The sequence below is a fragment of the Muntiacus reevesi genome, chromosome 2 (genome assembly GCF_963930625.1).
Source record: "Muntiacus reevesi chromosome 2, mMunRee1.1, whole genome shotgun sequence".
Lineage (NCBI taxonomy): Eukaryota > Metazoa > Chordata > Mammalia > Artiodactyla > Cervidae > Muntiacus > Muntiacus reevesi.
In genome coordinates this window covers 107,185,059-107,199,909 of record NC_089250.1, presented here as the reverse complement: position 1 = coordinate 107,199,909, position 14,851 = coordinate 107,185,059, and the positions used below count along the sequence as shown (strand labels likewise).

The following is a 14,851-nucleotide window of genomic DNA, read 5'->3' as shown; positions in this document are numbered from 1 at the left end:
TTACCACCGTGCCACCTGGGAAGCCCCTTATTACCCATTGTATGCGCGTGTGCTAAATCGCTTCAGTCCAGTCTGACTCTTTACTGCTCCATGGACTGTAGCCCACCAGGCTCCTCTATCCATGGAATTCTACAGGCCAGAATACTGGAGCCAGTTGTCATGCCCTTCTCCAGGGGATCTTCCACCCAATATCAATTCTCATTCAGCCAACCATGTTTCACTTTGTTGACATGATGACAGTTGCTAGTTAAAGATACTTTAAGGCCTAAAAGGGGAAAAATGAAATACAAAACCACTCTATGGCATTTCTTAAACTAACACGTTGGATGGGTGAAAGACGCACATGCCAAAGTGGCACATCTGAGACCTGCCACGAAACCCTACATATCTAATATTGGAAAAACCGGTCTGTGAGTCATGGGGAGAAGGGATGGTGGATGTGAGATGTGAAGAGGGAAAATCAGGAACCAGAATGAAGTTACGCACTAACCCAGCCACTTAAATACCATGAATGTCAATTTAGGAGACAGCTTTGGGTCTTTGGGTGGTGAGTTTGAATTCTGACTGTGAGAGCTTAGAAAAAGTAGATGAACTTTTCGATTCTCGGCTGAAAAATGGCCCTAATAACAGAAAACGGTACGTCATAGAAAAAAGGTGAGGCTTGAAAGATATTTTATATAAATAATCCCTAACGTCTTCAATTATGTATTCTTTTCTGATGACCCCTCCCTCCTTCCCCCCGCCCCGCCCCGCCTCCCCTCCCCGCCCCGCCCCGCCTCCCCTCCCCGCCCCGCCCCGCCTCCCCTCCCCGCCCCGCCCCGCCTCCCCGCCCCGCCCCGCCTCCCCGCCCCGCCCCGCCTCCCCGCCCCGCCCCGCCCCGCCCCGCCCCGCCTCCCCTCCCCTCCCCTCCGCGCAGGCGCCCTCTGTGGCGCTGAGTCAGACTGCGGGCGGAATTCGGACCCGCCTGGCGGGGATTGATCTTGCGCTTGCGCAGTGGGCGACGCTGGGGCGGAGCAGGTTTATATTCGCCGAGAATCAGCTGACGCTCTGCATTGCAGACTGCGGAGTCCGGTGGCGCCATGTACTCGTTCTTCGTCCTGGCCAGCCTCCTCGGCGCGGGTAAGCCCTGAAAGCCCCACTCCCCCAGCCTGGGGTAGGGGTCCCCCGCAGAACGCGGCCGGCTCCTCCTGGATCGGGCTGTACCGGCCCTCCCAGCTCCGCGCTCCGTAGGGATTGGCGAGGGACGCGCACTGCGCAGGCGCCTGCGCAGCGCCTGGTAGCTGCTGGGCGGCGGAGGGGCTGCGGGAGGCTGTCGGAAACCTGGTTGCCAAGGGTCTGGGGTCTGGCGGGTGGGGCAGGGGAAGTAGCGTCTCCCTCAGGGCTTGAGTGGGCGTGGCTGGGACTTACCGGGGCCTTCCCTTAAACTGTCCGTCCTGCTCTCGGGGTAGGCTTGTAGGGTGACCGCTCCAGCAGCTGTGTTCTGCTTCTGCTGGGCGCACGTGATCTAGACGGACTGGAGTCTCAACTTCTGGACAGACTAAGGCCCTTGGCCTCACTTGCCCCAGTTTTTAAAAGTATTGAAGTTGCAGGAAGCACAGAAGTATTATGTATTATTAAGTTGATGCTTACCTTTGCATACATTGTTTACTCTTCATCCTACACCTCGAAGATGATATGAGGTTTTTGTTGTTTGCTATGGAGCCCTCCTTTCATCTTGCATGGCCATTGGCCGGCTTTGGCAATGGCCTTTATTTTGGTGAAAATGTAGGCACCTGAGAAGTTGGTGCTACACAGCAGTTTTCTTACACCCACTAATTGTTCTGAAGTAGTGTTAATGGATGTTAAAATCTCTACAGGGCGGAGCTTGAGAACTAGCTGCACTGCCTTCCTGGAATTAGAAAGGGCCCTATGCCCTCCCCACACCCTTTTAGCTTTTGTCTTCACATCTTACCCTCATTTAAATCATCATGGTAAAGAGCTAGGAGTGAGATAAATAGAGCCAGATTTTAATTTAAATACAGAGAGGTGTTTTCACAAATCTGGGTGTTTTCAGATAATAGCCCTCTGAGGGAAATAAATGAGATCTTTACAGCCATTCTCAGTTTCCGTTTTGGGTGAACTGTAATTTAAGGGCTCGCTTCCATTTTAACTCATGCAGCAATCCAGATTTTAATTAAACGGTAACAAAATGGATGATAGTTGATGGAAAAATCAAAGAAATAAGTGATTTATAGTTGACATAGATTTAAGGTGTTTTTCCTCATGTTGGCTTTCAGCAACTTCCAGGAGCGTGTCTTAACCTTAAACCAAGCTCCTAACCTTATTTTACTTGTGGATTATGAAAGGCGATCAGTTTATAAAGATGTTGGTTTATAATCACTGAAGAAACTTTTTCTTGCTGGGGTTGGTACTGCTTGTTATTTCATGGTCTGTATGATAAACGAATGCTAGTCTGTAAATATACTGATTGAGAACAATTATTTTGTTTTTCAGTATCCAATTTTTCTTACTGGCAGTGAGTCACTCCTCACGAGACCCTTAGGGGTTCTGAATCACACCACACAAAGAGGAAATGTAAAGTCCTCCTCTGGTACAATATACACGGGAGTGTGGCTAACCAGACAGTTAACCTAGACACCTTCCCAAAGCACTTGGGCAATAGGAGTGTGTAATAATGTGCTCTAACCTTGCTGCCCAGCCTTCAGGATTACGTCAAGGTCATGCTCTGAACTGGAGAAGGAAATGGCAACCCCCTCCAGTAGTCTTGCCTAGAAAATTCCATGGATGGAGGAACCTGGTAGGCTACAGTCCATGGGGTCGCAAAGAGTCAGACACGACTGAGCAACTTCACAGGTTCACTGGTTCATGCTCTGAACACAATGTGTGAATGCCTGCTTGCTTTGACAGTTCTGGCCTCAGTGTAGGTTTTTGAAAAGATAAAAAGTGTTTAGGATTGATGTTGAGCTTGTTAACGAAGATGCCTGGTGACGGCAGCCATCATCTGCTCCCTGGGAGCATGTCATCCTGGATCTGCAGAGGCTTTCTGCTTTGTGTTTCAATGATGTCTTGGTGGTAGAGACGTTTGCTTTTGAGTTACTTTTCCAATCATCCTATTGCCTGTCCTTTTTCTCCACCTGCAAAAGAAATGGCAATGATGGTATACTGAGAGAAATGGAGGAATACCTCCTCTGACTTCTCAGGAATGAAGATACCGAGGCCCCCAGAAATGACTCCCCCCAAATCGTAGGCCATTTACTGGGGAAGTCAGAATCAGAACCCAGGACTCAGGACAGTGCTTGCTCTTTGTCCTTCCATCAACATGAACTGCTTAATTCTTTACAAATTAATTGGGCTGTAATTTACACACAGAAAACATGCACATTTTAAGTGTACAAACTGAGGTATTACTGCACGTGAACAAGCCCACTCCAGAGACACCTGTGCCTCCCCATCTCTCTCTAACTTGTCCCAAAGGAAACCACTTGGTTAGCTTCTAGCACTGTCGATGTAAAAAACCCAACTGCTTCTTTTGAGCATTTTATACATGGGATCGTATAGTGAGGACATGTTGTTGGGTGATTCTTCTAGTGGAGAAAGGCAGGCCCGGTGTTAATGAGGTGAAAAGTCTAAGACCTGTGGCTTGGTGTCTGGGAGGTGGTACATATTCCCTGACGCTTCGTTCCCTGTTACTGTCACTTGTGTAGAGGCTAGCCAGCTGAACAGTTTGCCCAGCGCTGAGGCAGGTAGCTCTCTAGGGATGCTAGAATGTATTATGTACCAACTTATATTCATTTGATAGCTGCTCTAAAAATTTTGTTCTTTATTGTTGGCTTTGCTGGGCCATCGTTGCTGTGCTCACGTTCTCTAGTTGCAGTGTGGGGGCTTCTCACTGTGGTGGAGCACGGGCTTTAGGTGTGGGAGGGCTCAGTAGCTGTGGCTCATGGACTTAGTTTCCCCACCAGGGATCGAACCCATGTCCCCTGCATTGGCAGGTGGATTCTTAATCACTGGCCCACCAGGGAAGTCCCGTGACAGCTTATTTTTATTAAGATGTTGTGTGCGTGCATGCTCAGTCAAATCTGACTCTTTGTGACCCCACATTCTATAGCCCACCAGGCTCCTCTGACCGTGGGATTTTCCCAGTGTGGATACTGGAGTAGGTTGCCATTTCCTCCTCTGGGGATCTTCCCAACCCAGGGATTGAACTTGCATCTCCCGAATTTTAGCAGACAGATTACCACTGAGCCACCTGGGAATCCACTTATTAAGATGCAAGACATGATTATGGCATGCCTGCTGAATATCACCAGTTTCAGTTTTCATCTGTCAGAAAGTGAAAGTGTTAGTCGCTCAGTTGTGTCCAACTCTTTGGGACCTCGCTGCCAGTTTCTTCTGCCAATGGGATTCTCCAGGCAAGAATACTGGATTGGGTAGCTATTCTCTTCTCCAGGGGATCTTCCTGGCCCAGGGGTTGAACCTGGGTCTCCTGCATTGTAGGCAGATTCTTTACCGTCTGAGCCACCAGGGAAGCCAATTCCAGTTCTCACCTGTCAGGAATTTGGACAGTTTCCTTGCTTATGAATTTTTAGTCAAAATCAACATTCATAGTAATATGAATATAATTCGTGAAGGGCTTGTTTGTATTGGCCAGCCAAGGATTTGGTAAGTGCTTTTTTAATTGCCTTTGACAAGGTGTACCCAGTACCACCTACGATAGCTAAAGTGTATTGGATCAGGTGGTCTGAGTTTTTCTAAATGAGGAAGGGAAACTTGCTCCTACATTTTCTTGAGATGTGAAAGCGTGGAATGGCCTGGCTGTGGCTGACTGGATTGGGAAGAGGAAGGGCCAACAGGGAACTGCTGGCTGGGGAGAGCACCTAGTCCGGCACGGGACGTTCTCCAGCCCAAGACCTTGCCACGTTGGGCTGGTGTGCCCTGCGGCTTCTGGATGCAGTCTTCCAGCATGGGCATTCTAAACCCAGGCCTTGGTCCTGACACCCGTGATTTGGATCTTCCTCCTGGAAGGAGGGTCTGGATTTTTCTTGCCTTGTTTTTTTTTTTAAATCATTTAAAAACTGATAGTAAATACTGCAGTGATTGGGATGAAGAACTTGACTGTTCGCAATAGCACTCATTCCTTCTGTTTCTTGAAGTTCCAGAAAACAACCCCTGAATTGTGACCTTGGGTAATGGCCTGTGCACTGAAGAATAATCTGTCCAAATTTCATGTTTTCTTGTGGAATTTGTAATTCTTTAATATGGGAGTGAGATGATACTGTGGAATTGAAGTTTTAACTAATCACACCGCTGACTCTATGACCCTGGGCAGTGTTCTTAAACTGCTTCCTCATCTGTAGAGTAGGATTGATAGTCATTCCTATCTAACTGGGTCGTAGTGATGCTTCAATAGCTTACTGAATGACAGGGCACAGGCGTTAAGCACTGTAAGGTTTGTTGTTACACCATATATAGAAGCAGTGCGTGTTTGGTAATGTCCTTGTTCTGCCGGCACAGCGAACCCTCTCTGCCCTTGTTTTGTGATGTCTCCTGCCTTCTTTCATTGCAAAAGATGTAAATTTAACAACAAACAAAATTACATTGACGTTGTAAATGTGTATGTTGGTCATAATTACTGGGTTAGAAAACAAACCAGGGTAGGTAGTCAGCCATTAGGAGGGAGGTGGGAAAGAGTTTGGCCTGGCAGCCAGACTCAGTTTATGCATCAATCTTTAACAGAGCAGCCCAGCAGATCAGGTTGGCTCCTGGTAACCTGACTGCTCAGATTCTAGGCCCGTCGTCACTAACCATGGTCCCTGCAGCCTGTTCCATACCCCCTCTGCGACCTCTCTCTCACCCCCAAGTCTGGCTCCCTGTCCATCAGTGGAGGTGAACTAATTAGGTCATAATTGCACATCACAAACAAGTTACATTATTGTAATAGGGCAGAGAGTAAAATAAAAAGTTTGTCTCGCTCCTACCACCTTCCCCCACCCCCAGCCCCACCCCCACCCTAGGGCCTTTCCCAGAGGCAGTCTGGTACCAGCTTCTTTAGGAACCTCCCTGGTTACCTACAGGTGACTGTGTGTATAATTCCCCTTCTGTTTTTCTTTTTAACACAAACACATATTACACTGACTGTTTGCTCCTTGCTCTTTTTTTTTTTTTCCTTTTTCAATCATGGAGCATCCTAGACATCCAGAAAAGTAGAAGAGTAATTATAATGAAGACCCATGTATATTTGTTGTTGTTGAGTCATTAAGTTGTGTCCGACTGTTTGTGACCCATGGACTTCTGCACTCCTGTCCTTCACCATCTCCCAGAGTTCACTCAAACTTGTGTCCATTGAGTCAGTGATGCCATCCATCCATCTCATCCTCTGTCATCCCTTTCTCCTCCCACCTTCAGTCTCCCCTGGCATCAGGATCTTTTCCAGTGAGTCAGCTTTTTGCATCAGGTGGCCCAAGTACTGGAGCTTCAACTTCAGCATCAGTCCTTCCAATGAATATTCAGGGTTGGTTTCCTTTAGGATGGACTGGTTTGATCTCCTTGCAGTCCAAGGGACTCTCAAGAGTCTTCTCCAGTACCACAGTTCTAATACTCTAGTTAAGATACAGAACAACCCACCTCCTTCCATCGATACTGCCTTCCTGGGCTTCGTGTTTACCATCCCTCTCCTGGTCTATCTTTATACTTTCATGCATGTAAGTGTGATCTTCAGCAGGTTTGAGTAGTATTGTTCTGGATATTTTAAACATTTTATAAACTATGTATTCTTGGGGTTTTTTTTTTTTTGCTAGTGAGATTCATTTTGAAAATTTAGGTCTGTTTCATTCATTTTCAGTACAGTATTCCATTTATATGATACTTATTCTCCATTTTGTTGCTAGACATTCAGATTATTCCAGTTTTATTTTTCTGCTGTAAGTACTGGTGTGCACATGAATAGACACTTCCTTACAGGATATATACCTAGGAACAGAATTGCTTAGTTGTAGGGTATATCTGGGCTTCCCTGGTGGCTCAGATGGTAAAGAATCTGCCTGCAATGCGGGAGAACAGGACTCGATGCCTGGGTCAGGAAGATCCCCTAGAGAAGGGAATGGCAATCCACTCCAGTATTCTTGCCTGGAGAATTTCATGGACAGAGACTCCTGGCAGGCTAGAGTCCATGGGGTCGTAAAGATTTGGACAGTATCTATTTTCATCTTAATTAGAAATTGCTGAATCACTTTCTAAAATGATTTTAGGAATTTCTGTTCCCACAGAATATGCAGCTTTTAGCTACATTGTTAACATTTGGTGTCAAACTTGAAATTTTGCCATGATAGGAGTAAAAAAATGAGGTGGTTTTTCATTTGCATTTCTCTGTTTATATCTTTAGAGGTTATTCATGCTAATTACAGATCTGTACTACTTACCTTTCTAAAAAATTTTTAAAATTTTGAAATGATTTATGGAAAAGTTGCAAAGCTAATACAGTGAGTTTCCGGATACCCTTCACCCTGTATGCCCTGCTGTTAACATCTCGTGTAAGCACTGTACAGTTGTTAGAAGTAAGAAACTAACCTGTTAACTAGACTGCATGGGCTTCCCAGGTGCCTCAGTGGTAAAGAATCTGCCTGCCAATGCCGGAGACTCAGGTTCAGTCCCTGGGTCAGGAAGAGCCCCTGGAGGAGGAAATGGCAGCCCCCTCCAGTGTTCTTGTCTGGAAAATCCCATGGACAGAGGAGCCTGGTGGGCTGCGGTCCATGCGGTCACAAAGAGTCGGAGACAACTGAGCATGCATGCAGACTGCACACTTCGTTTGGATTTTACCAGTTTTCCCACTAAGCTCGTGTTTTTGTTCCAAGAATGGATCCAGAGTATCACATTGTGCTTCAGTTGTCCTGTCTTCTTAATCACTTTCTGCTTCCCAGCTGTTTAAAAAAGTAGCTGCAGAGTATTTTATTCTATAGATGTTTCAATTTAGTTAAACCTGTTGATGGACATCTGTGTCCCAGAAAAAGTGAGATGGATTCTAATGACACTTCTAAATTTTAAAATTGAATTCTGGTCATATTTGGATAGATATTGCTTTTGAAAGGTAATTCTTTACATGACAGGAGAAGTTATAGAAAGTTCTTCTGGCCAGTCTTATTACAGTGAAAAAAGAAAAAAAAAGATAAAAGCCAAAACAAAACTCCTTTAACAGCCATGCTGGGATGCTGTCCTAATGTGCAGGTACTGACACCAGAGGGCCATGTAGGAGGAAAACCTGAAGCTTAATCTGCATGGCCACGTCTCCTGGTCCTTGGATACTTTGAAGGGTTCTTCTTCCTCTCCTGTCAGGTCAGGGCTGCTGAGTTACTGTTGCCCAGAATTTTGCATTTGTGTTATACCCGTCTGGGACATCTTCCTTTTTAGACCATCTTGTGGTTGCTCTCTGCTTAGCTGTTGTCCACGGCTCTGTCTGAAATGGCTGTGCCATCCTGCCCTCGGCTTGCTTTTCCTTGGCTTCATTTTTCTTCATAACACCCAGCTCTGCCTGGCATCATGTGATGCGTTTTTGTTTGTTGTCATGGTCACTTGCTGGATCTGCAGCATGTAGAACAGTGTTTAGCACCTGATAGGTGCTCAGCTCCGTTGGACCATGGTGTGAGGCGTAGAAGTGTCTGCTCAGAAAGTGCTGGTGGGTCACTGTGCATAAAACCTAAATGCTGGTAGCGCCAAGTCTTTGTCACGATTAAACAAAGCATTTTCTTTTATTAACTGAAAACTAATTTTGAGAAATTGTGTTTAGTCAGGAGTGACTTTGGATTCAGGTGAACTGTTGGCTTTTAATAATAGTTTGTGTCCAGATTAGAAACTGCCCGTCCCTCGTCCCCCAAGCCTGTTGGAGAGGATTTCATGCAGGGAGTAGGGACACAAGAGCCTAACACAACTTAGATACCCCTGGTGGCCCTGATAATTTCTGGAAGTTATTTCCCCTCCTTTTGGTTCCAGAACTTGATTGTTTATAAATGTTTAACGCAGTGGTTCTCCAACTTTTTGGTCTCAGGATCCCTGTATATTCAGGAGACATTGAGAGATCCCCCAAAGAACTGTTCTTAATGTGGATTATATGTTGATATTTACCGTCTTATAAATTGACAACATTTTAAAAATAATGCTTAAAAAAATAACTCCATTACATGTTAAAATACTGTGATTTTAATGACAAATAGCTTTTTTCCTAAACATAAACATGCTTAGGGAAGGGAACAACTTCTTACATTTTTGCAATCTTTTTAACATTTGGCTGGATTTTCAGTTGCTTCTGCATTCATTCTTTGCACTGTCACATGTCACATATTTCCGGAAAAATTCCACTGCTCCTTTGTGGGTGAATGAGTGAAAAAGGCAACTAGCACCTTCATATTACTCTTATTATGAGAATTTTGACCTCACGGACGCTCTGAAAGAATCTTTGAGACCCTCAGGGTTCCATCGACCATACTTGGAGTGTGAAGCACTGGTGTAGCTGATTTGCAGGAGCTACAGGTGTCAGAGTAGGTGACCCTTCCCCAGAGTTCACTATGTGCCTAGCTCTCTTCTAGGAGCTTTTTGCTTCAAATCGGTTTTCCTCACAAGAACCCTCACAGGTGAGAGCAACCAAATCAGAATGCTGGGGGCACTCTAGTATCCTGCCCTCATCCATGCTGTGGTCTGAATTTTAGATTTCGGCATTTTCAGTGAAGGTGGTATCCTTTTTAAGTGTTGCATAAGTGACACTTGTTGTAGACACACACCTGTCTGAAACTATTATTTTACATTTAATTTAATTTATTTGGCTGCACCAGGTCTTAGTTGCAGCCCGCAGGATCTTTAGTGGAGGCATGCGAACACTCAGTTGCAGCGTGTGGAATCTAGTTCCCCGATCAGGGATCAAACCCAGGCTCCCTGCATTGGTAGCATGAAGTCTTAGCCACTGGACCACCAGGGAAGTCCCTGAAACTTTTTAGTTAATAAACAATCAATGTGGAGTAAGCCCAGAACACTCCTTATTAGTGGAGTTTGCATGAAAATCTTTTTTTCTTTTTTTCAAGAATATTTTCTTCTTCAGGGATGCAGAGACCACCTAGCTGATTAGCAGGGATGTGGGGAGAGCCTGGACTGGCTGCTGGCTGAATTGACTCCTGGGCCGTACGGTGGGCCATGCAGATGTGCATTTTTGACCTCTGCCTATACCCATCCACCTGACTGGATGTTAGGCAGTCCTGTCTGGCCCTGTGGCATAATCTTACCTAAGGTGATTTAAGTTCATCTCTGATCATTAATCTAATAGGTTGACATGCTGGAAGAGCTTTTGTTAACAGTTTATATTGGACTAGAGTGCTCTTTTTATTTTTTTAATCTCTTTATTGGAGTATAGTTGATTTACAGTGTTGTGTTATGGAATGCTCTTGAATGAAGGAGATAGGAGTTTCTCTTCTCAAAGTTAATTATGCCAAGTTGAATCATTCTTTTACGGTCTTAAGAAGATCACCTTGCCCCTCAGTGTGTGTTACCACGCAGGGCAGTGTCCCTGAGCATTCTGTTGCTTTCTTCATGTGGATTAATTTCTTCCTGGAATGATCTGGCTTACGAGGAAAATTTAGAGACACAGCAGCAGAGGGAGAGGAGAAACAGGGAAGAAAGAGCCTTTGTCTTAAGTAACAAATAATCGCTTATCTGGGCCAGAGGTAATGGGATGTCAGCCTAGGGAGCTTGAAAGCTTTATTGCCACAGATTTCTTTTGTGATAAGAGGAATATTTGGACCTTACTTCCTCCAGATCAAGGCAGCCTGCCTCTGAGCTAATGCCATTCCGAATGATTAAATGGGCAATGTTTTTATTCAGCTCTGTGGAATGTTCTCCAAAAGCAAGATCCTATAAAGAAGAGACAAATGTTTTTTGCCATCGAAGGTATTTGTGACACATCGAGTAGTCAGTGTTGACTGCATTGTATTATCTCCTTGCTCTTAGGGAATCTAAGTGCACGAATTCTCCTGGGAAATGTCTGAATGCGGGGGACCTGAGGTAGATGCAGCCCCTCCTGGGGTTCATCTCTCGGTTTCCTAGCAACCTGCTTGTTGCCATGGCAGTGCATTACCCAGGCATCAGATCCACTGCCCTGTGGAATGTGTGCTGAGTGTTCTGATTATTGATACAGGGAGGCTGCTTGGCATTTTTCTGTAACACCATCCCCCCGCTTTTTGTTAATAATCAGAGTCGAACAGTATTTAGCATATGTTACCGGAAATATTTAAAAAGAAAAGATTTTTATATGGCTAAAATAGCAAGACTGATTGTTGTAACCAATAGGGCATAAAATACACATTCTAGGAATAATTATACCCTTCATTCTGAGGTTGTTTTTGAAAATCTTTGTCAATTATGTTGTGTACATGGATTTTTAAATATCCTTAATGAAGTTAAGCCTTAGTAAAGACTTGTCATTTGGAGACTATTTTGGTGACTGAGGTAGATGATTAAGCTGATATTAAAGTTAGCCGTCAGTTGACTGCAGGCAGCAGAGACCTAGAATAGTGATGGCTTAAATATTATTGAACTGTTCTTATCTATCATAGTAAGTTCAGGAGCCAGGCAGTCTAGGACTGGTATAGTGTTTCTACTTCCAAAAGAATTCAGAGACCCACATTCTTCTAGGTTAATGTTCTTCATCCTTGAAATTTAGCCCCTTTCTTTGTGGCCCATTCTGGCTGCCAGAGTTCCAGCCATTACATTTGTCTTTAAAGTTCAGTAACCTCTGCTAACATCCACCCCATTAGCCAGAATGTGGTTTCATGGTCAGATCTTGCTAAAAGGGGAACTGGGAAATGTGGCTTTTAATTTTGGCAGCCTTATATGTAGCTAAGAATTTGTAGGTTCTGTTCCTTTGAAACGGGTGGAGAATAGATACAGGGAGCAGCTTGTGGTCTTTGCCACACTGGGCGATAATTGTTCCCTATTAACAGGTTGTAAGATTTAACAGTTTTTTTCTGATTTCAAAGGTAACATGAAAAAAGGTTAATTATGCCAGAACGTAAAAATGAGAATGTGACTACCTCCCTTTGTCATCATCCCCCCAGGTTCACCATTAACAATGAGCTGTTTTATAATCAGCTGAGCTTCTTAGGTACTAGGCACTGTCAATGCTTTCTCTGCTTTCTCATCAGTCTTCACGGAATTCCTGAGAAGGGGGCACTCTTATTTTCCATATTTTGCAGGGAATTAGGGCATTAGTGAGTTGTCTGAGGCTTGGCTATCATAGATAGCAGAGCAGGGGTTTCTTCAGGTCTGGCCACCCCTGATCACCAGGGCAGTGATCATGGTGCCACACTGCCTCCTGCCCTTCCAGAAAAGGAGAGGTTTTGAGAGGGCTTTCTAAAAAGATGGGTTCCAAAAATATTTTGAACAGTGGCAGCTTACTTGGGATTGGAGGGCAATCAGCCTGTAGCTGCAATTACATGAATTGCCGAAAGCATTTCGCTGGTGCTCTTACTGGTGTCTCGCTGGGCACCTCTTGTTTTTGTTCATGCGAGGCTTCTTGTTTAGTTCCTAGATAAGCAGTGTCAGCTCCTGGGCTCATTAACAGTATAGCCTGTGCTTCACTCTCCTTGTGATTTCTAGGTCTTAATTTAGCAACCAGCATCTTCTGAGGTTGTTGGGGTACAGCTCTCCAAGTCATTGAGCTTCCATTTAATGACCTGATTAAATGTAGAGAAAGCAAATTGAACAGCCTTGATTCAACTGTTTGTGGAATGCTTGTTCTGGGCAGGGTAGTGGATCTGAGAAAGATCTGGTTACTGCTATGGATAGTGATAGTAATGGTGCTCATTGGACTTTCATAGCATGCCAGCACTGCCTTAACTGTTTTACAAATAGATTAATTTTTACAAATCCCTTGAAGTAGGTACTCGTAAAAGACCCGTTTTGCAGATTGGAAGACTAAAGTTTTGATAGTCATGTGACTGGAAGTAATAGAGCCATGATCTGAACCTTCACCAATTTCAGAGCCAGTCTGGTAGGGGATAATGTAGATAAATTAGGATGCCAGAGAGATGATGGTAAGGAATAATGGTTGAGAGAGTAGTCCTCTGGCAGTTGAAAGTACATAGTTTTGTCATCCTGTTTCTCAAAACAATCCAGTAAAATAATCCTCACTTTACAGATGAAAAGCAACCTCAGAAGGCTAATCATTTGCTTGAGGTCATTTGGATAGGTCTTGCAGGCAGATCTTATTTTCTTTTCAGTATACCACGTTTTAACTTAGACAGTGGATAAGTTGCTTTAGAAGCCTCACTCTAAACTTGGGATTTAGTTCCTTCTCACTTAAGAAGTCATCATAAGAGCACCTGAAACACACATGGTTATGGTGAGCTGTCACCCGCTCCTCCCCTCCCAGGCTCGCTGGGGATTTTTGGTCGGAGTCTAGAGCTGCCACAAGCACAGCCCATGGCTGATCGGCTCATGGCAGCTGTTCTCACGACAGTAGAATTCCATTGCAGCCTGTCTTTGATGGCTTACATGTGGAGTGGTTTAGAACACATCTGCTTATTTTCTTCTAAGCCTGGGGAGTAAAAAGGGAATAGAGCACCCACCCCTTTCCTAAGGAAATAACAATTGAAGTCTTTTATAAAAAGCAAAACCAAAACCCTGTTCTAATGAAATGGAACTTGCCTGTGGTGTTCAGGGTCTCTGAAGCCGTTGCTCCTCTGACTTCAGCCCACCAGCACCTGTCACTGAGGTCTCGAATGCCAGGCCCTCGAACTAAGAAGTGCAGTGCTTGCCTCAGCCTGAGCAGTGATCCTAAATAGGACCGACTCAAATCAGAAATCTCCAGGGGGTCAGGCAGGCATTCTAAGAACTTTCTTCGAGTTCACCCTGTTGCCTCAGAGAAGGAAGTTGGTATTTGGGGGCAGTGTGGGAAGATCAAAATAGAGATGAAAGCTTTTCTGGGAACATGTTTTGAGAAATAACACCTAAGAAAGTAGTTTAGGGTACTTTCAACGTTGGTTATGTGTAAATACTGAATGTCATTTGCCTCGTTACTATGAGAGTGAAGACTTGTAGCCCCTAGAGGCCCTCCCCTGCTCAGCACTCAGGATCCCTCTTACACAGAATTCCTCACAGGTTGGGCATTTCCTTTCCTTGGTTGCTCCTGCTCTTGGCAAGCTCATCATGTAATGAGCCAGCCCACTCCCTTCTTATGTGCTGTGGATGTTAATGTTTCTTACCTTCAGCTGCGATCTGCTTCCCTTCACCTCTCCCTGCTGCTCTGAGATCTGAGGTCTGGGGTCTGAAACCACCGCTCAGAGCAGGTCTGCCCCAACGTCAGAGGTGGAAGGTGTCCTTGACCTGTGAGGATAACTGTGCATATCCTGGAAAGGGTCTCTTTCCCAGCTGAACACCTCCAGTCTCCGAGGGGCGTCCCCCTCCCGCCTGTCCCCCCAACCCTAGTGCGCCCTTTGCTGTCCCCGGAAGTCGGCGCACACGTGTGTTCTGCCTGCCTGTGTCCCGGGGTCTGACCCCACCTCCGTCCTCCTGCTGTAGGCTCTTGCTGCCCTCTTCTCTCTTCAGCTGCACAGACTGCAGATTTAAACCCAACCCAGAGGGTTTTATTTGTCCAGCCGTCCCCTTCATTCCCGCTCCTGCTTGGCCTTTCTGGGTTGAGCCCTGCACTCCGTTAGGTGCCCGTCACCCGGATCTCCCATCTCCCTCTCGTTTCTCCCGCCTCCCACCTGGTGACACTCATGTGCTGTCATCGCCCGCAGGACCCGTCACAAGGTAGGAGTGCAGCCGGGGCCCTTCCCGGTGGGCCTGAGGTCTGCTTCAGCCTGGCTCCTGCAGA

General features: G+C 45.5%; 1 protein-coding gene across 1 annotated transcript in view; it reads left to right on the top strand.

Annotated features, from left to right (window-relative positions):
- Window positions 1-960: 960 nt before the first annotated feature.
- The window catches only part of PSAP (prosaposin), a 33,412-nt gene continuing 19,521 nt past the window's right edge, over window positions 961-14,851 (top strand). The window contains exon 1 of the mRNA XM_065922527.1: window positions 961-1,119. Coding sequence (XP_065778599.1) covers window positions 1,080-1,119 — 40 coding nt within the window. The 5' untranslated portion in view covers window positions 961-1,079. The remainder of the gene's footprint in view (window positions 1,120-14,851) is intronic.